This window comes from Camelus ferus, chromosome 33, assembly GCF_009834535.1.
Source record: "Camelus ferus isolate YT-003-E chromosome 33, BCGSAC_Cfer_1.0, whole genome shotgun sequence".
Lineage (NCBI taxonomy): Eukaryota > Metazoa > Chordata > Mammalia > Artiodactyla > Camelidae > Camelus > Camelus ferus.
The window spans coordinates 6,156,461-6,179,286 of NC_045728.1; the positions used below are offsets into that span (position 1 = coordinate 6,156,461).

General features: G+C 50.9%; 1 protein-coding gene across 1 annotated transcript in view; it reads right to left on the reverse strand.

The window, feature by feature from the left end:
* The window catches only part of DCPS (decapping enzyme, scavenger), a 33,130-nt gene that overhangs the window by 5,867 nt on the left and 4,437 nt on the right, over positions 1–22,826 (reverse strand). Inside the window, exons 3-4 of the mRNA XM_006181708.2 lie at positions 5,093–5,238; positions 854–967 (exon numbers count right to left, since the gene is read on the reverse strand). Of these exons, the coding sequence (XP_006181770.1) occupies positions 854–967; positions 5,093–5,238 (260 nt within the window). The remainder of the gene's footprint in view (positions 1–853; positions 968–5,092; positions 5,239–22,826) is intronic.

Here is a 22,826-nt window from a genome sequence, read left to right on the forward strand (position 1 = left end):
ACAGAAACCAGAGGGCCCAGAAATCTGAGAGAACAGCAGATCTGAGCTTGGATTACCACAGATTTCAACTGGAGGACGGGGCATTTATCTAGTCCCCACCCCCTACCCAGCAAGCCCAGGACTGAGTGGGACCAGCTCGCCTGCACACCGTGCTCTGCCCGTTGCTGTTACTCTCGGGTGGGGCAACGGTTAAGTGTGAGTGGTGATGGGCCGCTGTGAAGGTGAGGAGGGAGGAGAGGGTACAGGGAACAGGAAAGGGACAGCGAGAGTGAAGACAGCTCCTCCGGAAACCTGCTCCCGAGGTCAGGAGAGGAGAGGGCCCCTGGAGGCCAGGAAGCAGAGCTGAGAGGCCCCGGTGGCCCCTGGGCCCCTGGAGGCCTCCTCTGCGGCTCGGGCCACGTGGGCGACTCCTCAGGGGGTCACCATGGCCTCTGCCAGCCAGCGCTGCAGACTGTGGGCCTGCCTGGGTCTGCTGGTGTCCGGTGGGCAGGGGGGATGCACGCAGTCCACCTCAGAGTTCCAGGTGCTCCTGGGAGGGAGGGTGGTAGCCCCAGCACTTGGCTGGGGCAGGAAAGGCCTGAGTGGTAATGGGGGCAAATGCTGGCTCACTCCTCACCCCGTGGGTAGGAGCAGAGCCAGAAAAGGGCTCTAAGCTGAACCAACACAGTGTGAACATTTGCGTATGACAGGTAGGCACTCCCACGCAGACAGCTTGGGCCTCCCGCCCCTCCTTGTTGGTTAATTATAATCTGCTCAGAGAGAGAGCCCACGTGGGGAGAAGGGCAGGATTAAGGAGGCCCTGCAGCCTGGAGCAGGGTCCTCAGAGACAGAGGCCCAGTACGAGATCCTTTACCTGCTGTTGGTTCCACTTGAGGTCGGGGATGAGGACAAAGCCATCAGAGGGATCTGGGTTCTCAAAAACAATCCGGTCGGCTTCAGCCTTCTTGTCGAGAATATTATACACCCACTGGAAGGAGGGGGAGAGAGAGGGTTCACACAACAGTCACCTTTCCTTGAGAGACACCCAGCCCTGGGCCATGTAGGCTCTCGAGCCTCCCCAGGAAGGACAGCCAAGTCACAAAAGGCCACTAAGCTTGGGGGATCAACACTCAGGCTGTCTCGTGTCCAGGGATCTACTCATGGGGTCTGGAAGAGATCTCCCCTCTCCCACCACAGCCATCCCCACAGGGGTCCCTGCAGCTCAGACGGGGCCGGCTGTTTAGGCTCTTCCTGCCAGCACTGTGTCTGTGCCCTGCTGTGACCTCACAGGCCTGGTCCGCATCTGCCCCCTTCCCTGCCCACAGGCCTCGGGAGAAGGGCCCCGTGGGCCCCATGCCACCTTGTTCAGGACCACGGGCAAAGTGAGTCGGGCTGGGAGCTCCTTCTTGCAGAGGGGCCCGCTACGGGCCAAGGCAGGGCAGGCCTCGGTTCTAGACGGTAACGTGCTGGGTTTCTCTGCCTGCTGGGGGTCTTGTGAGTGGTGGGGTTCGCACCTCTGCCCCACTTGGAGACACAGCTGATGCGGGCCCTGCGCGACAAACGCCACGTGGAGAGGCGATGACACCGACTTTTCCTGTCAACCCCGGGCTGCCAGCTCTCTCTCACCCTTTGATCAGCTGCTGCCAACAGTCTTCAGAGGACCCTTCCTTGGGTGCTGTGTGGATCCCAAGGACGTCACTTTATCATTAAGGCCCTGGTGGCCTCTCTGAAGAAGCCAGCCTGCAGGAGGTTAAGATAAGAAGGCCCCTGTTCTCACTGGGCTCCAACCATGGGCCCCGCTCCTCTCTGCTTCCCCAAATTCTGACAGCCCTTTGCAAACGTGACTTCCCTCCGGGTCAGTGAACTCTGTGCCCAACATGGGAGAGAGAGCCCCGCTGGAGCACCACACAGAGGGCAGGAGCTGGGCGCATGCTGCTGTGCCTCCGCATCACAGTCATGCAGGGCCTCGAACTGACCGAGGGGTGGGTGGGAGGCCAGGGGAGCGACACGGCCAGTTGAGTGCAGGGCTCCTCTGCCCACTCCCGGGAGTGCTGACAGCAGTACCAGCGAAGGCCGAGACTCACCCCGCGTCCGCGTGCTTGGCTTTCGGCCACCAGGGCCAAGACCAAGTGCAACTATCAGAGAAGGAGGAAGGAGAGGGGACCTGCCCGGGAATATCAGGGCCTCAAGAGCCCCTGTTAGGAGCCGCAGGCCAGTCACGACGTGGTCGATCCCCAGAAAAGAGGGGCTTTCCCAAGAAAGCCTGGCCGCGCCTCTGCCAGGGCCAGAGCAATGACCGTCCAGCAAGTCAGTGTCCCGAGGAGGCACTTCCTCTCTGACTGGAAATCTCTCTGGGAATGTGCGACTGGAGAAAAACGCCAGCTGGAACCTGAGCTGAAGCGTCCCCAAAATAAAGGGGACAGAGAGGTAGCATCCTCCTCTCCGTGAAGAGCCCTGTCCTTTGCCCCCAGATAAGCAGCTCCTGCCTCCAACTGGAGGCACCTCTCTCAGCTTGCACTAGGACCCCAGGAGGGAGGTGCTGTCATGGCATTTTCCAGACATGGAAATGGGCTCAGGATGCTCCAGGATGGCAGGGCGAGTGTCCACATGGCTGACGCTGAAGTCGACATCTGGTGACTCACGAATCGACACTTTAGCCTGACGCGCTCTGACATCCAGGCAGCCTGCCACATTTTCTGGGGGGGAATTACAAGTACCTCAAATTTGAGAAGACAAATAGGGTAGCTGGCTAAGGCCACAGATGCTGGGGCCAGACTGCCTGGATTTGCATCCGCCTCCAAAGGGCTGTCGTGAGGATCCGATGAGGTGACGCACATAAAATGCTTGCAACAGTCCCTGGCACCCTGTGAGTACTCAGCAAGTCCCAACTGAATGTCCATCCTGCTGTCCCCACCCTGTGCTGGTTAAGGATACCACTATCTACCATTCACCACCCAAGCTAGACCTGGAGTCACCCCAGATCCTTCCCTTGCTGCTCCACATCAACCAGTGTCAACACCCTGCCTCTTACAACACAAGGGAAGCCCCTGGGGCCTCTGCCCTGGTTCAGTCTTCCTGCTTCTACCCTCACTGCTTCCAACTAACTGGTCCTTGTCGCCCACATGCTTAAAACCGAGTATGGGACCCTCATCACCTACGGCAACGGTTCTCAAACCTGATGGTTAGAAACAGAGAGGTTTTTTCAAAAATGCAGATTTTAAAATCCTGGCCCCTGCCTGCCTTTTTCTGTTGTCTCCTGCCAGCTCTCCCAATGCATCAAGGGATTCCAGCCCTCTGTGCCTCCGTTCCTGCCCACCCCTCTGCCGGGGATGCCCCGTCTGCCTTGTCCACCTGGCACACTTCTCTTTGTCCCATAAGACCCAACAGGAGGATCCTTTTCTCTGTGTAGCCCCCCCCTCCAGTCTGGGCTGATCACTCCCCCTTTGTGTCACCACTGTACCTCATATACAGACCACCGAAATGCTTATCCCTTTATCATGCGAGTCTCAGACTGCAGGTCTAGCCTCCTTACAAGACTACGGGGATGTTATCAGTGTTCACCTTGCTGACCTTCCAGAGCCTCGCACAGGGCTGGTGCAGAGGAGATGCCCAATAAACACGACTGCTGCCAATTAAACTGAGTACCTGTAAATTTGCCAGGGACAGCCGAGCAAGGATACATGAGTACTCTTGTCAGACAGGAGCTGGAAGAGGAGTGGGGTTTTTTCTATTATTTTCCAAGAGGAACTGCATAGTGGTCTATAAGAAGGTCTATATGTGACTAATGCCAACTGTATTAAAGGCTTCTTCTCTTCAGTCCCACATATGTGCAACCAGTGCAATACATTCCAGGAGATCCCCCGCCACCCCGAATAGCAGACCCTGTCTAGGAAGATGGAGATTTACTTCCTTTCCACTTAGAAGACAGAGCTAGGATTTCTTTTTTAAAAAAAAGGGGGAAAAAAAATCAAGCCAGTGTGAGCCAGAGGGGCCTCGTGCAATACTGCAGAGGGGAATGTGGCTCCCAGCCGGGCCGGGTCTCCCCCAGTGGGACAGAGGGCTGTTGGCACACGGGGCCTCCGGCAAGCCCTGCAAACCTCCTGTACAACCCACGTCCAGCGCCCTCACCCCCAGGGCGCCCTCCTTGCTCCTGGGCCTGGGAGAAAGAGCTGTGAGTCTCCCATGTTAGAACAGCTGCCACCACTGTAGCCTGAATTTCAGGTGAAATGCAGAGAAACGCTGAGAGACAGGAGTGAGTGATGAAGAGATGGAGACAGCAAAAGCCACAAGTGAGCAAGAAAACAGCTCATCCATCATATTCTCTCTGAGCGTGCATGTGGGGCCAATCCCAGGCAGAGGCTCTGCTTGGCGCTGGGCACAGACCCAAGGAGAAGTGGGATCTCTTAGCAAAACGGCCTCGTGTCTGGCCCAGTGGCTGAAGAAGCTCAGAAGAAGCTTCCAACTCGCAAACACAGCCCTGAAAGAAGAGGCCCCACACCAAGCCCCCAGGTCCTGCCCTCTGGAGTGAATGCAGGGGGAGCGAGGGAAGGGGAAGTTTCTACCTGGGACTCAACTCCTGGAGGCCGGTTTGCTGCACGTGAAACCGGGAAGCAGGGTCTGGATGGGGTGGACTTAACCAGCAAGGGTCTTTACCACTCCCAGACCCCCAGCCAGAGCCATTCTGAGACTACATCACGGCTACTATAGAGTAGACAGAAACTCTTCCTACGGACCAGACTGCTTGGAGATCCCAGGGCGCCTTGGCGGTGCGCTCAAGTCCCTCATCAGTGACGGTGACCGTCCTCTGTGAAACAGTGACCTCGCCCCAGCACTTTCCACGCCCCGTATCCTGCTTATGCTTCTCCCAGCACTCACAGCCTCACGTCTTGGGTGGTTGCACACATCTGCGTGCTGTCTGCGGCCCGCACAGGAGGGAGGCCCCACGAAGGCCGGGACGCAGGCGGCTGTGCTCTCTGCTGTGTCCCCACCTGTGCTGGACGACAGCACTGGCCCATCTGTGGTGCCGTCTCCACAGATGCTTGAGAAGACACACTGGCCGTGGGGACGGCACTCCGAGTCTGACCCCTGAGTCTGACCCCCTGAGGCCAGTCACCTGGAGGCTGAGGCTCTGGGACTCCAGGTGGGGCAAGGTGATGTTCCTGTAGTCGCTTCCAGTCTCCCGGACCAGGTGGAGGTCCTGGTGCAGGTATTTCTGCAGGTGCGCCTCTGTGGCAGGGTAAACCACGGTCGTCTTCACATCTGCAACGACACAGCATGGCCCGGGGCCAGAGTAAGCCCCCAGCCCCGCACTGTCCTGCCACACCCTGGCCCCACAGGCACCACAGAAAGGAGATGGCCCCCATCCCGTCTTTGATTCCCTAACAAAGGGAGCCAAAGGCTAAGAAGTTATATTCGCTCGTGACCCACCCCCACGAGGTGCTTTGGGCCGCTGAATTTGTGAGCTGAGCCACATTCAGAGTCTGGAAGACACAAAGTCTTCCTGACGGGTCACTGGGCCCCTCGTCCCCAACAGAGCCCTTCCCTCTTATTTTCTGGGCACAGGAATGAAAGGTTTCTGGCTCTTCTCATGTACCAAACAACCAGGTCTGTGGCTTCCTGGACTCAAACCTGAGAATCTGGTTTAAAGCCAAGGAGCCTCCCTCAATGCAAAGCAGTGCAGAACAGCACAGTGGTTAAAGGTGCGGACTCTGGAGCGGGACTGTCAGAGTTCGAGTCCTCGCTCTGCCAGCTCCGTCCCGGGGACACAGACCCCAATCCGTGTTTAACCTCCCTGGGCCCCTACTTCCCTACCTGTCAGCTGAGGGTAACAGCAGACCCTGTGTCACAGGGTCGGGAGGACTGGCAAGTTAATACCCGCAGAGCTCTTGGAACAATGCCTGACACGTAGGAATACTTGAGTACTGGCTATTTTCAGTCCCGGGTTTCTCAACCTTGGCACCATGGACATCGTGTCAACATTTGTGTTGTGGGGGCGGTCCTGCGTGTTGCAGGAGAGTTAGCAGCATCACAGGCTTCCACTAGAAGGCTCGTTAAACCCTCTCTCCAGTTGTGACAACCATAAATGCCTCCAGACACTGCCAACTGTCCCCGGGGGATAGAACTGCCCCTAGTTGAGAACCACTGTTTTCATCAGCAGGAAACCAGGTAGTTTTTCCTAAACAGACTCTAGGCAAGGGTCCTGATCCAACACCACCTGGTTCTGGTTAAGTCCCTTTCCCGATTTCCAGTAACATCTGCTACAGCTGTCACCACTACTCTAATACTTCTGTGCAGTGCTTCCACATAGATCCTAAAAGCAGGACAGGAAAACAGTGTCTTAAAACCAGTTGGGATGTTTTCAAAAGACCCACGTCCTCCCTGACTCTGGATTCAGAGGTGCCCTCCAGAGAGGGGAGCAGTGAGCAAGGGCTTTTTAACACTCTGGGAAATTGTCAGGTTTGCCTACATACCTCGAGACCCAGCTCAGAACCACTAACCCAGACTTTCACAGTTGGTCCGAGGACACAGGTGATTTTAACGCTCGTTTCGCGGGTGAGTGTGAAAAGAGGTCACAGGGGTTCAAGACTTTTCCCACAGCACGCCGTGGGACGGGGCAGAGGCAGCACTGGACCACAGCCTCCCCACCTGCAGCCTGTGCTCTCTCCACCCCGGCCTAAAGGCCCAGGGCCGTCTTCCAGCAGCCGGTGGGGGCGTCCAGAGGCGCGACGGCAAGCACACGACATCTGGTGGGTGTTGACCCGCTCCGGCAGGTGAAGTAGCACGAGGAAATGTGGGCGGATGTGCGGCTGGCCCCTCCTGGGCTGTGCCACCTTGGGTCTATTATTTTAACTTCTGAGTCAGCTTCCTCATTTGTTAAAGGTGGTCATAAAAATCTAACCCAAAGAGTTGTTGACGTTAAACAAAATGTGTCACCTGAACCACTAGAGGAGCTAAATAAATGTCACCCCACTTCCTGGGAATCTCTGGATCTGACTCGGAAAGGGAGGCACCAAGGCCTCCTCACAACCCTCTGGCCACGTCTCACTCCACCACTCTCTAACTGCTCAGGGTCACAGGCCAGAGGTCAGAGGTCAAGCACATCAAGAGCTCGTGAGGCAGGAAACTGCCTGAAATAGATGGAATGTCACTGCCTTGGCCTCTGCAGTGGCCCCTAAGAAATCCCATGGGATCTGCAGTGAAGCCTGGTGGAGGACGGATGGAGATTCCAGTCCCAATCAGCCTGGGTTCAAATCCTGGCTGTGTAACCTTGGGCACATGAGGAGCTAATGAGCAGCAGGCAGGAAGCCTTTAAAAAGTACCCCACCCCAAACACACATGGAAAAGTGCTCCCCAAATGCTGGCTCTTACTCTTTCTGTGTCGCTGTGTTGCCTGGGCAGGGTGGCAGGGACAAAAGCCCTGAGCACTGGTGTGGGGGAGATGGCAGGGATCATGGCAGAGCGGACGCCAGAGGAGAGCCTGGCCTACTGGCCACACACACCCAGCCCTGGGCTCACGGCCTGGGCTCCCTGGCTGCTCTGGGCAGAGAGTCACTGGGCCTGTGGGATGCCTGCTCGCCAAGGCTGGTCAAAGCCCGCCCCAGCCACCCGCGGGGAAACAGGCCCCTCACGAGGCCAGCCCCTCCCACCCACCCCACAGGGATAAATAAAAAAGGCTACTTTCCAACTGCTCACTTCCTGCTGACCTTCTTCACTTCCTGAGAAACCCTGCCCAGAGGAGAAACCCCCTGCTGCACCCTGAGCCCCGTCAGAGCCCGTCACTCCACGGCCCAGCCTCGGTCAGACCACAAAGCCCTGGCCAGGAGCTTGCAGCATCAGGGCCCGCCCAGCTGGGACAGTCCCCTCCTGAGGGGCTACCCCTGCAATCTCGCACCAGACCTCCCCCAACTTCACTGATCGCCATTCTCCGCTTGGACCTCTCTGCTCCAGCCACAGCGACCTCCCAACACTCCCCCTCACTCATATCAAGCCCGTGCCCACCTCGGCCTCGCACCAGCTACTCCAGGGCCAGGCCAGCCTCCCACCTGAGTCATGGTTGCTCTCTCCTTCATTCAGGTCTCTGTCCAAAGGTCAGCTCCTCAGAGTTCCTGACGGCCCCATCACGCCATCTCCTTCACTCATCATTACTTCACAATGGAGTGGAGAGTTACTGTCTGATTCCCCCATTAGATGTACCTTCCAGGAGGACAGGGATTTTGTCTTCCTTACTTTTTTATAAATCATTTTATCCCTAGCTTCTGGAATAGCACATGGTATCCAGTAAGCCCTCAACAAATATTACTGAACAAATGAATAAATGAATCTGGACTTTTTAGACTTTAAGCCCAAGAAGGAAGAGCCCTTTGTCCCAAATGGGAATAAAACCTCTGAAAAAAAAAGTCAATATATTTCCCAATGCTCTCACTGGTAGCCAAAAGCAAACACTGGTGTTTATTTAAATGACCTGCAACTGAGCTTCACAAGGGAGTCAATGCCCGGTAAGTGCTCAAATTATCGGGTGAAAATATGTTGGGGAACAGGATATCCATGCAGAGCCTCAAAAATATCTCCCTAGAGATTACTTATTAATAACAGAGGGGAGACACGAAGTGATCGGAGTTAACATCACTACTCATGGGATGAAATGACATCACGTGCCTCCTGGGACGTGCCACGGTGCACCGGCCAAAAGGCATAACCCAAATCCAATCATGAAGAGACATCCGCCTCCCACACCGACTTCTGCACAACAAGTTGCTTCACAACTCTTCAAAAGTGTCACAGAAACGGCTGAGGGACTACTCCAGGTTAAAGGACACCAGAGACGGGACTGGATCTAGGATGGGGGAGGCCAGCGGAGATTGGGGGGTGAGGGTCCTGCTTGAAGATGGTATTGAAACATTGGTAAAATTTAATAATGCTCTCCACATTAAATGATAGTTTTATATAAATATGAAAGTTCCTAAAATTGATCACTTTACTCTGGTTCCTAGGACGTGCTTAGCAATGGGGGTTATGACGTCCGCAACTTACCTTTCAATAACAATAGTAACAAAATAATATTATTATTACATGTAGATGGGGAGAGAGAAAAAGGAAAGGATGCCAAATGTTAACAAGAAGTGAAGGCTTTTTAAGGGAGTTCTTTGTACTGTTCTTACAACATTTCTGTAAGGCTGAAAATTTTTTTTCAAAATATAAAGTTAAAAAAAAAAAAGGTGTCAGTACCCTCTGGACCCTGGGCGCTAATGGCTAGCAGATGTGCTGGGCACTGTTCTATGCCCTGTACGTGTAGTAACTTACTCACTCCCCACCTGCAGCGTGAGGCAGGTATTGCTATGATCCCCACGTCACCCACGAAGCTGAGGCTCAGGACTGGGGTCCAGCCATGCGGTCAGCAGACCCGCCTGGTGCCCTCTCGGTAGCAAGCCAGGCAGCAAGTTGACCTAAGGGGCCACCCGCCCAGGGTAAGAAGTACTTGGCTCCTCCCAGCCCAGAAGCTTTTCTCTGTGGCTGGAGAAGCACCAAAAACTTCCTGACCCTGCCCTCTTGCTCGCTTTTTTTTTTAGAAAGCGTTTTTTTTTTTTAATTTTTAAATTTTTTATTTATTTTTATTTTTTATTATTTTTTTACCTGCTGACATACTTAAAATTAAAAACTCCAAAACCCATCCCTCAAAAATGTTCACAATCTATTGAGAGAGCTTCCCTGACATGCCTTGTAAAGCCTCCTATCCGTCATACTTTTTCAAACTTTGCTGTTATTTTTAGTTTAGGGTGTGTTTGCACATAGGTTAAAGGTGAAATGAAGGTGCTTTTAAAATGCTCCCTGCTCCTTCAACTGAGCACCATTTTCAACTTTTTTCAGCCATTTCTTTGGTTCTGCACTGCCAGAGTTCCAAATGACAAACATTTTTGTATCTTGTTCCACCTTGATTTTTCAGTTTTATCATTACTCATTGGAAGATAAGGATTTAGGGTTTTTTTTACCAGCTCTCTACCAAAAGAGCCTGGGCACGAGTATGTATGTACGTACATCTGTACGCACGTACACACACACACAGCGTGCTCTTTCTACCCCTGCCCTCCCAACACAACCAGATCACGATTTTGAATAAATCCATATTCAACATCAACACCATTCTGATGACGTAAATGCTATCTACTGCTGAAAAGTACACTAGGACTATTTTTCCTTTTCAGCACAATTGTTGGTTTACCAAGGTAGTATTTATTTTTTTGTTTACTTTTCTATAAACCTGTCACTAATTCATCCCCACATCCACTTCCCATTTTATGAAAAAAAATCTCCTCTGGATGTCCTGAAACTCATCAGGCACGAGAGCAATGGTATGTTCACAGAGCCTATGACCTGCGCCAGCAGGTGCCCTGTGTGGAACTGTGCCCTGGGGCTCCGGGCCCTGTCATCCTGGATGGTCCCGCTCCCTCTCTCTTGTGCTGGGTACCTCGTTTCCTGGATCCACTATCTTCCTCTTTCACATTTATGTCTTTATTTTGCTAGACCCATGGTTCTCAAGCTTTAGCGTGCGTCAGAACCACCTGATTCAGGATGTCTTGAGTAAAGCCCTGGAAGTGCATTTCTAACAAGTTCCCAGATGCAGCCGCTGCCACTGGTCGAGGGACCATACACCAAGAACCAACAGCACTGAAGTACAAACTCAAGATACTTCTGGAGATATGACCCAAGGGAGATACATTTAGAGACTTGGAACATCTGAAAACGTCTTTGTTCTACTGTTGCACTTAATTAGGAGCTTGGTTAAAGAGTTCTAGGATGGAAAGCAATGACCCCCAAAGTCTGAAAGCACTGCTCTATGACCTTCCAGATTGTAATGCTGCTGTTAAGAAGTCTGAGGTCATTCTGATCCCCAAACTCTTGTGCTGGCCTGTTTTTTTCTTGCTGTCCCCCATGTCCTGATTGTGTTTATGCATCTTGGAGTGGGTTTATTTTTATCCATCATGCTGGGTAACTGTTGGGTCCTTTCTATCTTGAAAATCATGTTCTTCAGCCTTGAGACTCTTATTTCTTTGATCATTTGCTTCCCCATTCTCTCTGCCCTTTTTTTTCTGGAACACTATTTGGATATGTAACTTCTTCAGTTCACTTTCCAGTTTTCTTCTCTCTCCCATTTTCCATCTATGACTTTCTGCTATACTTTGCAGGAATCTGTCTTCATCTTCTACTCTTCTATTGAATTTTTCACTTCTGCTATATTTTTAATTTCCAAGAGCTCTGAAAAAAAATCCTTATGGATAGTATCTTGTCCTTTTGCACGTATTATAATTTCTCTCTGAGATTAATGACAGTCTTTGAAAATTTCTTCTCCCTGCATGGTTTCTATCTCCTCCAAGTCTCTTTCTTTTCCTTCCTTCCTTTTTCTGGTCCTTTCATTGTTCAACTGAGACTCCGCTCAAAAGTCTGGCTACCTGGCCTGTCCCCTGTCACATGCATGAATACAGCAGTAAGACGCCTACAGGAAGCTTATGGACAGAGGGGTGCTCACCTAGAGCTTCATTCTAGGATGGTCAGGCTACTCCTCTGCATGACGGAGCCCCCAAGAGCTTATGGCTTTTCCCTTGGGCTGGTCAGATTCCCCACAGAGGGCTCTGTCATTTCATATGTGAAGGGATGAGGCTGGCGGACTGCATTCGAGTAATGAGGAAGAGAAGCAGGTGGGCGGGGGGTGGGCACAGAGTCAGCTCAACACTGACGGTGTGAACCTCCACTTAGGCCCCTACGTTTCAGCACCGTGGCCCCACCTTTACCTGCACCTGGAATCTCTAGACCCTCTGATTTAACCTCTCCAGGGACCACATCTCTGCAAAAGCAGCCTCCAGTCCTGTGACGTGGCAAAGGGGATTTAGGCTCAGATTCCTCTCTGCCAGCTCAGGTTCCCAGCCTCAGACCTGCCAAGTCAGTTCCTCCTCCTCCCTTCGCTTCCTCGCTTTGTCTCCTCTCCCTTCCTCTAGTCTTTACGGGGTCATTTTATTTGAAAGTAATTCCTTTCATGTCATTTTTAGCAGTGGTTTTAAAAGGAAGTGGGCGAGCACTTGAACTGCCCCCTTTTAACTGGAAGCCTAGCTCCCTGTCCTTCTGTCTCCTTTCTCAGCTGTTTATTGCCACTTGACCTATTTATTTGTTATTTATGGTTCATCTCCTCCAACTGGACGTAAGCTTCTTGAGAGCAGAGGCTGTGTTTTGTACGGCGGGTGTGCTATGCCTAAAACAGCACCTGCCACATGTGGGCCCTAATATGGTCTGTAGAACAGAATATGTATTATGCCATTTCATTGTTAAAAGAGTGTTTGCATGTACAAATGCAGACACATGAGCACACACAGAAAAAAGTCCAAAATTCAGGACATATTTCAAGATGTTGTGACCTTATCTCTGGGTAGTGAAGTTCTTTGTGACTACAATTTTTATTAAGTTAGTTTTTTGGGGGGTGTTTATTACATTTTCTAAAATAAATATGGATCACTTACATAACAAATACATTAAAAACAAGCCGCCCCTTAAAACTGAAGCCCAGAGAGGTTAAGTAATTTACCTAAGGTCACACAGTAAGTGGTTGGGCTGAGATTTGAACCTGACTCCTCAACAGTTTCCCCATGCCACAGAGCCATCCTCTTTCAGGCCTTTCCCTAAGAAACCTGTGCTGCAGCCATATCCTCCAAAAAGCAACTCTATCAGATAGGAGAAACATGATTAGTTCCAGCCCCTCCCGGAGACATATAAACAGCCATCAGCAAAACCAAAGAGCACAATGAGGTGCCAGAGCAATGAGAGCTGTAGGCTGAGAGGTCCGGGAGGATGCCAGAGCGAGCAGAGGCCAACATGATGCTCGCTGTGATGCCCCCGGGAGCGCAGGAAGTAGAGGCCCGCTGCTGTCAGCACTGCAGGGCTGTCTGAGGAGCAGCAGCACGGAGTACGCTGCAGCCAGACGTGGGCTGGGACAGGCTCGGGAGGGGTGCACAGAGGGGAGAAGACAAGCCTCTCACAACAAGGAACGACGGCTGTTGTACTGACGATGGCGTGTGGTACCAACCGCCCTGCCCCCACCAAATCCAACAGTGTGGGATTGTGGGGCAGGCAGCCTGGGGTGGGGCGGTGGCGGCCTTTGTGGGGCTTGGGGCAGCAGCTCTTTCTCTACAGGGATGTTCTGGCGGTAGGAATGGTCACACCAACACACCACAGATGAGCAGCCGCCCTGTCCACACCTGGTCCCTCCCTCCGCAGCGCAGGGCTGGTGTGCCGCTGGCTAGCACAAGGCTCGGTCCTGCCCGTCAAGACCCTTCATTAAGGTCTTCTGAAACCCTTCTCCAGTAAATGAAGCCAGCTCTGTTCCCCCCACTCCCCCCTACTCCAGACACGAAAGCCCAACTGCCTCCAGAGGCGAGAGGCAGGGCTGTGGAGAGGAAAGAGCAGCTGCCTTTCTTGCTGTCTGCCAAAGCTAGCTTAGCCAAATCCCCAGGAAAATGCTGTTGCACATGAAACATGAAAATGCAAACCACAGACAGTCTGCTCAGCTTCCCATACACATGTTCAAACAAGACTGCTTTCCAGCCGTCGCTGAGGACTTCTGCATGATGAGGTCATTTCCACGGCTCGGCCTGTGGCTTTTGCTCTCCCCTCATTATGATGAGCCAGTTTCAACTTATTTGACCCAGATGTGTAGTCCCAGGGGAGCAGGGAAGAAGCGACAGCAAAGCATGATTGGAGTGGGAAGCCACCCTACTCCCCCCACCGTCCACAGATGCTAAGCAGAGCCATGTGGGGGACGGGCTGCGAGACCCAGGCTGGTAGGGCAGCCCATCACGGCACTCAGAGAAGGCTGGCAAGGGGGGAGGCTGGCGGAGGGTCTCGTGGGACTCACATTTTCCTTCCTCTTCTTGGGGTATCTCCCCTGGCTGGATGGACACCCTCCTCAGCCCTGGTGACCAGCGAGGGCAGGCCAGAGGCTGGAGAGGAGGCCAGGGCGTGGCATCCACAGTCCCACGCTGCAGGAAGCTGGAAGTACTCAAGTGAGGCCTGATGAGACCTCCAGATCAAGGATAAATGGGGCTGCAGGGCGCGGTCGGGATCCTGCTGGAAGCCTCCAATGCCCCACAGCAAACCTCCAAACCGCTAATTACCTGTCTCAATGAAAGCACAGGGATGCCCCTGGAGACAGCGGAGAGGCACATGCTGATTTTAGCAAGACCTTGGACCTGACAGGCTCCTTCCGTCTCTCCTCAGTCCTCTCGGGCCCAGAAACTGACAGCCCGGTGGTAACTCTGAATGCAGCAGCCCCACCCAGGGGTTACTCATATAGAAGGTGGTCCTCTAGGGATGGGAATTGCCCCTGCTGGCTGGCTATGTGGTGCACAGCTCTCCACAAAGTTCCATCTGAACAAAAGGATGAGAGTGACATCTAATGAGATAACAAGGCTCCTGGCTGACAGTCCTGGCCTTAGAGCTGTGAGACCCCCATCCCCACAAGCAGAATAAACTGTTCTGGGGTCAAGCAGACCAGACTAGAAGAGATATTAGACTGAACACTTAGGAGGCCCAAAATATGGCCTGTCTCTCAACTTCCTGTCTAAAGGTATCTCCTTACTTCACTCTGAAAGGAGCACAGGTGCCAGGTCTCAGAGCAACACCGATGTGCCCGCCATCCTGTGTGTGTCGGCGGCAAGGGAGGAGGAGCCCACTAGGAGAGGATACCTCCCCTCCTGGGGGGCCAGGACAATTGGAATTCTGGGCCACCGCTCACTATGGATCAGAACCAGGCTGCCACAGGCTAGAGCCAAACACTGAAGTGGAACCAGCTACCCTGATGCTAATCTGCCTTCACCCACTGGTCCTGAGTTAACTGGCTTTCCGCTGACTGGAGCCTTAAGACTGCCACAGAGTCTTGGGACTTTGCCTCGTCTCTGAGAGAGAATGAGAGAAAGAGAAACAGATAAACAAAAGGAGAAAGAGAGGACACACTAGTCTTGTGGTGGCGGCTACATCTCACTAGCTCAGGATCCATTCACTTCTGAACAAGCTCTGAATGCAACACCTTTTCCTGGCCTCCTGAAAGCCAGGAGTTTAAAGGGAGAACTCAACAGGGACCTCTGCTCCCAGTTGGTGATGGAGAAGACGGGGGCACAGAGGAGGCAGGACTCAAGGGCTCTCGGAGCTGAGGTGGCAGCAGCAGGAGGGCACGGGACAATCAGACAGCTGAGAGGGGCAGGACCCAGATTCTGGGTCAAGAATTTCATTCGTGTGGTAGGGACATTTCCACCTTAAAGTGTCTGCCTGTCGTTATTCCACTGTCCTTCCAAGCCCCAGAGGGGGCCCCAGCTCGTTGGTTTTGAAAGCTCTGAAGCACCAGAGAGAAAGGTAGACAGAAATTGGCCATCTTTAGGTGTCTTCAATGGATGGAGACCCCTGTGGGCTCCCTCGCCTTTCCCCTGCCCCATTAGTGAAGCCCCATTTCAACGCCCAGCTAATGCCAGGAGCCCACTCCACAGCTCTGTCCACATTGCTGCCCTCACCTGGAACACCCCTCTACCGCCCCGTGTCCAGGTGTGCACACTCCACCTCACTAGCTCCCAGCAGCACCCGCCGCGGCCAGGCACTCTTCACCGGCATCTCACAGGCATGTCTCTGCAGGCAGGTGTAAACCTCCAGTTTGGGGTCCACATATTTGGGGGTACGCAGTACTTGCTGGTGAACTGACAAGCCCCATGCATTCAGGCTGTGAAGTAAGGAAGCAGCCAGAGGCCCCAGTCCAGGCTAATCTTTTGATCTGCTTCTTTGTTTTGTTTGTTTGGTGATGAGGTTAATATCCTAAAAGATATCTATCTATCTATCTATCTATCTATCTATCTATCTATCTATCTATCTATCATGTATCACATGAGGATATTCTCAAAATAATTCAGAAGTCTAACGCCCCAGCTAATAATAGTTGGGTGCTCAGGATTTCAGTCTTTTCTTTAATGAATTTACATTAAATGTGAACATATCTACATACAGGTCTTTTTTTAGCACAGGAGGGAGGACCCTTTACGGGTTACCTGGGACCTCAGAGACCCCCCCCACGACAGTCCATGCAGACCGTCCTTTGGAACAGCTGTGCAGTAGCCCATGCTATGCACACACTACACCTTTCCCCTTCTCCACACACACAGGGTCCCTTAGACTGTTTTTGTCTTTATTTTTCATTTTTTCTATCACAAATAATGCTGTAATGAACATTCTTGCCCCTCTTTGTGCACATGTATGAGTGATTATTTGAGTCAGATCCTGGAGGTAGAAATGCTAGGTCAGAGGGACACAGGTTGTACCACCACGGCTCTGGCCTTGCCTGGCTTATAGCCCACCCACTGCACGTGAGCACCCAGCACCCTCTCTGTGCAGGGGAGTTTGGGAGAAACGAGGGGTCTGTCTCAGCTCACCAACACCGGCTCCATCTGGGTTTGGCCTCAATGGGGTAACTTCCCTATGGTCTAAGCTACCTACACCTACAGAGCCCAGCCAGCACATCCACACATAAGTGGAAGGCCCCAGACCCCTATTTAACAGCGACTCTCAGACCGTTCCAAAAACCCACTGCAGCGGCAGTAATGAATGACAGAGGGGAACAAATCCACAACAGTGATGGGAAAAAGACTGGGGAGACAGCAGAGAACAAGAGATTGCAATTCATTTCCTGAAGTTAGAAAGTGGAAGGCAGGGTGTGAGTGGATAAGACCGCGGTGAAGGGAGCTGCGACTTGGAGCATCCAGTGGGCTACATGGAGGTGACCGCCAGCATCACCATGGGAACCCAGAAGAGGATGTGGGCTCCAAACAAGCAGGGACAGAGGACAGGATGGGAAACAAAGCTGGAAACTAGGACCAACCACAGGGTCCCTCTGAAGAAGAGCTGTACCAGTCGGCTCCATCCACTGCCCGACCCTGAACCTAGGGGCAACACTTAATGCAGATGAAAACAGAGGGCTGTGATCCAGGGATATGAACCCTTGGACTGGAGCAGGGGTAGGCATACTCTTCTGCACAAATTTGACAGTAAATGTTTTAGGCACTGCCGGCTACATATAGTCTATTGTATTCTTCTTAATTTTTTTTTTAAATAAGCCTCTAAAAATGAAAAATCCATTCCCATCTTTCGGGCCATATAAAAGGAAGCAGGCAGATGCGGCCCGTGAGCTCTGGTGGACTAGAGCACATGCAGGCTGCAGAGTCAGCCGGTGCCTCCAGAGAGCTGGGCAAACCGCACACTCAGGCTAGGCCAGTTGGCTGACCAGCCTGCTCCCCGTCTGCACGGCACCCGGCGGCTACCTGTCCACCAGGGCCTACTGTGGGGCTAGACCTACCTATCAGCTCGCTAGACCTTCAGCCTGGTTCTTCATTTTAAAAAACAAATGAACTAACATTCACCAGACACTAGGGGAAAACCAGCAGCCTGAAAAAGAATGACCAAAATAAACAACCAGAACCAGATCCCAGAAGAAATGGGATCATTTAAGGGTCAGGAGATAATTTTTAAAACAATTCTAATTAGTGTCTCAGAGAAAGTCAACCCAATTTGGCCTCTGTGAAGCAAGAGCAAGATGCTATGAAAATGAAATAATCAGAGGACCAGAAGGAAGAAAACTATAAATGTGGCTCCCAAATTAAAACCTTCCCTGGAAGGTCTGGAGGACAACGTCAAGACAACAAGACAGACCATAGAAAGACAAGACAGAGAGGGGAAAAGTGAGAAAACAGAAGCAGCACATGGGATCACCCTAGAAAGTCTAACAATTAACACGATTTCCAGTAGGAGGAAACAAACCGAGAAAAGGAAGTTATCAAAGAAATAATTGAAAAACGTTCAGAGTTGAAGGCTGATGTAAGACTTTAAATGGAAAGGGTCCAAAAGTGCCTAGAGGAGTGAATGAAAAAAAAAAATAAATTCCAGCCTAGTAACAGCCTTACAAAACTTCAGTAGACTAAGGATGAAGAGGGCATCCTATACGCTTCCAGAGAAGGAAACAAAGCAAAAATGAAGTCAGAGAAATGAGAATTGAAATGGCATCAGATATCTTATTAGCAACAGTGGATGCTTTAAGTCAATAGGTAGATGCCCTTAATGTTTGAAGGGAAAAGAAATTTAAATTCTGTATTCAGTCAAAGCATCAACTGAAAGCGAGGGCAGCTGTAGAGCAAAGGGAACCATATTCAATATCTTGTAGTAAACTGTGGTGAAGAAGTATGTGAGAACGAATGTTTGCATGTTCCTGTGTGACTCAAGTATTGTGCTGTACACCAGAAACTGATACAACATTGTAAAATGACTGTACTTCAATAAAAAAATATATATATATATAAAGGGAGGGCAAAGGAAAGGACTCAAAGTTTACCTCTCATGTATGCTTTCTGAGGAAGTCCTTAAGAAAGCACTTCAGCTAAATGAGAGAGTAAAATAAGAAAGAAAAAGACACAGCATCCAGAAAATAGTGGCTCTCATCCAAGAAAGCTGTGGAGGGGAAGTCAAGTTGAGAGTTAAGAGGGGGCCTCAAGAATCAGCTGTCCAATCTGGAGGGGCAGGAACAAGTGTTCTGGAAACAATGTTACAGGAGGGAAGAAACTATCATATAACACACTATTAAAACTAAGTGACTACCTAATTTCACAAACAGAACAGCTCTTTCTCACCTTGAGGGCGTTACGGGCTCATAAACCCATTGTGAGTCATAAATGCATTTACTACACCTAAGCTACAGAACATCATAACTGGGCCTCGCCTACCTTAAACGTGCTCAGAACACATTAGCCTACAGCTGGGCAAAGTCATCGAACGCAAAGCCACAAAATAAGCTACAAGGATGTACTGTACAATATGGGGAATATAGCCAATATTTTATAACTATAAGTGGAGTATAACCTTTAAAAATTGTGAATCACTACACTGTACACCTGTAACATATAATACTGTATCTCAACTATACTTCAGTTTAAAAAACGATGATACTGTAAAATAAATACATAAATAAAAATTTTTTTAAAAAGAAATTAAGAGAAAGGAAAAAAAATAATCAAACACAAAGCCTGTTTTATAATAAAATGTCAAGTATCTCATGTAATTGATTACTGTACTGAAAGTGAAAACCAGAATGGTTGTCTGGGTACAGAACGGTTGTAAGTGATTTGCCCTCATGATCTCGGGGCTGATGGGGAGCTATGAGATACAAAGACGGCTAACAGAGAAGTTGGGGGACAGTAAAGGACAGAAGAGGCGCTGGAAAGGGAAGACTGGAGGCTTCTCACCATACTCACCTTGGACAGAGTGATTCAACCTCGAGTACATGGAACAAGGACTAATGGTTTCAGTATATTTAGGATTCCAGAGGCGATTAAAAAAACATTGAAAATAGTAATATAAACATCAAAAATTGAGGAGGGAGAGTGAGAAAAGTACAAAGGAGCTAAGCCTTTCATCTTCCACTGTGGGAAACTGATAACCTCAAAATTTGATAAATTAAGAAAGAGTTGCTTAAGTACATTATTCAATTAAGTGTCTGGAAGAAACCACCAGAAGCACTAGAAATTTTCCTAATAGCAGTTACTTCTGGAAGGCAGAACCAGAGCGGGGCAGAGTGGTACCAGAGCCTGCGCATGTCCAGATCAGCCCTCGTGCTATTTGACTAAATGACCACATCACTGTGTGACTCTGATAAATGCCCCAGCCTATCCCAGAGACTTAATCAGTCGGTCCAGGTTCTGTATTCAAGAAAACACCTCAAGCAATTCTGATGACTACATTACTAGATCACCTCTGTGTTCCACTCAAAGCTAAGAAACGATTCTATGACCTCACATGACGCAGAAGCCCCCTAACTCCTTACTTTTCATTTAAGAAACTAAGTCCCAGAACAACTCCATGGCTGGGCCTGGTGGTGTCTGTGGGCCTTAAGCCTGGGGTATTTCCCATGTTGGATGATGACGGTGCTCTGGCGGTGTCCTGGCTGAGACCTGCTTGGCAAAGCTTGCCCTGCCGGTCACTGTTCAGACAGCTCCCATCCTTTGGCTCAGCTGCGTCGGGAGGGCTGCCGAGGACACCGGCAGGGGATGGGGTGAGAGGCCGTGCCAGTCTATGCTGGAGTGGAGCCACAGAGCCTGGTACCGGGCCCTGTCCTCCAGTGGTTGGAGGAGGTCACAAGCCACTGACTCTGCCAGCTGGCACCGTCCTGAGTCCCTGCACAGCATGGGGCTCCCCTGTCCACTAGAGAGGAAGGGTCAGGCCCGGCTACCCCTCTGCCCCAGAGAAGAGGTGGAGCAGAGACGAAAGTGTGCTACTGCCCAAAAGCCAAAGGAAGGGGCCTTAATGAAATACTTTCAGCAACAGTGACTAGAAACCAAACCTGAGAATGCAGGCAGAGCTCCAAAATGTAGCAGGGGAATGTCCTTAGTTTTCCTAAGGACCTGTCAGTTTTTCTTAATTTTTAATTGGAACACATTGTACATATAAAACAATGTAGGGGAGGAGGGTAGAGCTCAGCGGGAGAGTGCGTGCTTAGCGTGCACAAGGTCCTGGGTTCAATCCCCAGCACCTCCGTTAAAAAATAAATGAAACCTAATTACCTCCCCTCCCTGACAAAAACAAATTACAAAAAAACCAATGTGGGTGTCTACACACATAAACACATAGTTTACATACACATACATGTATACACATATACACATACATATGTATTTAAATATAAAATATATACCTTTCAAAGACCTAAAATAAAAGAACACCCACGCATAGAGTGTGTAGTCTAAGAAAAAAGTATTGCCAGAACTCTCTGCCCCGCTCCCACAAGGAGTAATTCCTTGGCTGAACTAGAGTTAATCACTCTTTCTGTCTTCCTAGTTTTATTAGGCACAGATGTGTCCCTAAGCAGCGTGCTGTTTAGATCTGCTTGTTTTTCAGCTTTATCTGATCGGAATCACAGTGCGCGCACTGCACGTCTTGCTTTCCCTGCTCTGCGTCTGGGGACTCCTTCCTGACGTGTGCAGCTGTAGCTCACGGATTTCCACCAGCGTAGAGGTGTCCAGTGCAGGATTTACTTATCTAGGCTACTGTTAGTTGTTGTTTAGACCGTTTCTAGTTCTTCTATCATGAACAATACTGCCAGGGAAACTCTTTTGGGAGTGGCCAGTCTTGCAAAATGCTTCTCCCAGACAAGGCCTCACTCGGGGCTCCAGAACCCCGGCTTTGCCTCGGCTCGGAGCACAGGAGGAACACCGGGCATGGCGGGAGCACTGAGAGCTCCCTGCAGCCAAGAGAAGGTGTGATTCCCAGGGTCCCTCTGCTCCCTGGCCTGGCCTGACTCACACACAGGAGCCTTCCACCCTGAACCTGAGATTCCACACCCCTGTGGGGAAAACAATGGCCTTTTCAGACAGGGTCTGGATTTATGAGCCACACCTCTCTCCCCATTATCTCCCCTCTTCTTCCCCAGGTAAGAGGAAAGAGAGCTCAATGAAAGGGCTCCATTGACAGGCCACAGGCCTGAGAGCTGAAGCAGGAGGTGGTGACCCAGGCTCTGTCTTGCCTGGATGGCATGAAGACGCCAGCCATCTGGCCACCTCAGCCCTCACACACCTCGGCCACAGTCACAGGGAGAACAAAGATAACCTGTCTGTGGTTGAGGCCTGGGATTTTCAATATGTTACATATAATGTTCCATTTAAGGCTCGTATAATTTTATTGGTGGGAAAACAACAGAAAATGACTAACACTTTTTGAATGCATGCCAAATGGCAACTGTCCTAAAGTGCTTTATACACCTTATCTCAGTGGGTCATAGCCCATGGTGGCGGTGATGAAATTAATTTAGAAGGTTAAGACCAGCATTTATAAAAAAGGAAACAGACAAGACTAGAATTAAGATGAGAATACTAGATTGTGTCCCATGAAGTAAGGCTAAGTACTGTTTTGTGAGCTTTTTGTTTCCTGTATATTCATGTAAATCTACTCACTTCTGCTGGGTCACAATGTCAAATACATCTCTCACTTTGGGTAGAGGCTAAAAAATTGTATAAAACCCTTTCTTGTCTCATTTATTTCATAGCCATCCTGATGGAGGTTCAGTTACTAACCTAATTTAACAAGAAAATAACTGAAGCCACTTTCTCACCTTCATCTGGGTCACACACCTCAGTCACCAACCACCCACCCAAGCTTCCGGTTAACAGCCTCCTTTCTATTCCTCTGTCCTCCCCCAGGACACATACTACTCCCTCAGCCCAGAACATTCTCCACACCACCACCACCCAGTTCTCTGCACAGCTGGCTCCTTTTCACCCTTTAGGCCACAGCTTGGGGGGCACATGTGCAGAGAGCCCGAGGAGCCCCTCTCCTGCTCACAGCCGGTTGGTGTGTCGCCCTGTTCGCTGTCTGCCTTCCCCACTGCCCCCCCAAAGACAGAGGTAACATGTGACGTCCTCACCGGGGCGCACATGGCACCTGGCCCAGCACCGGACACGCGGCGGGCGCTTCCTATTTGTTAGATGAACACAGGCACTCCGAGTCTCTGCAGTTCGTAAATGGCGAAGCCAGGATCCCAGCCCAGGTATGTCCGACCCGAGGCTGCTCCTAACCCCTGCACTATATGCTAAAGCTCAGAAACAGCGCGTTGCCCCAGCGTGTTGCACAAGGAAGTGTTAGCATTTGGCTGGGCTGAACTCTGACGCCTGTGCTCTGTTATGTCAACAGGGTGGGGGTCCGAGAGTGCCTCACTGAACAGCCTCTGGTGGTCAGCTGAGAATCTGAAAGGGGTAAGTCAGGAGACTGCAAAACCTCAGGCTAGAGGAGAAGAAATC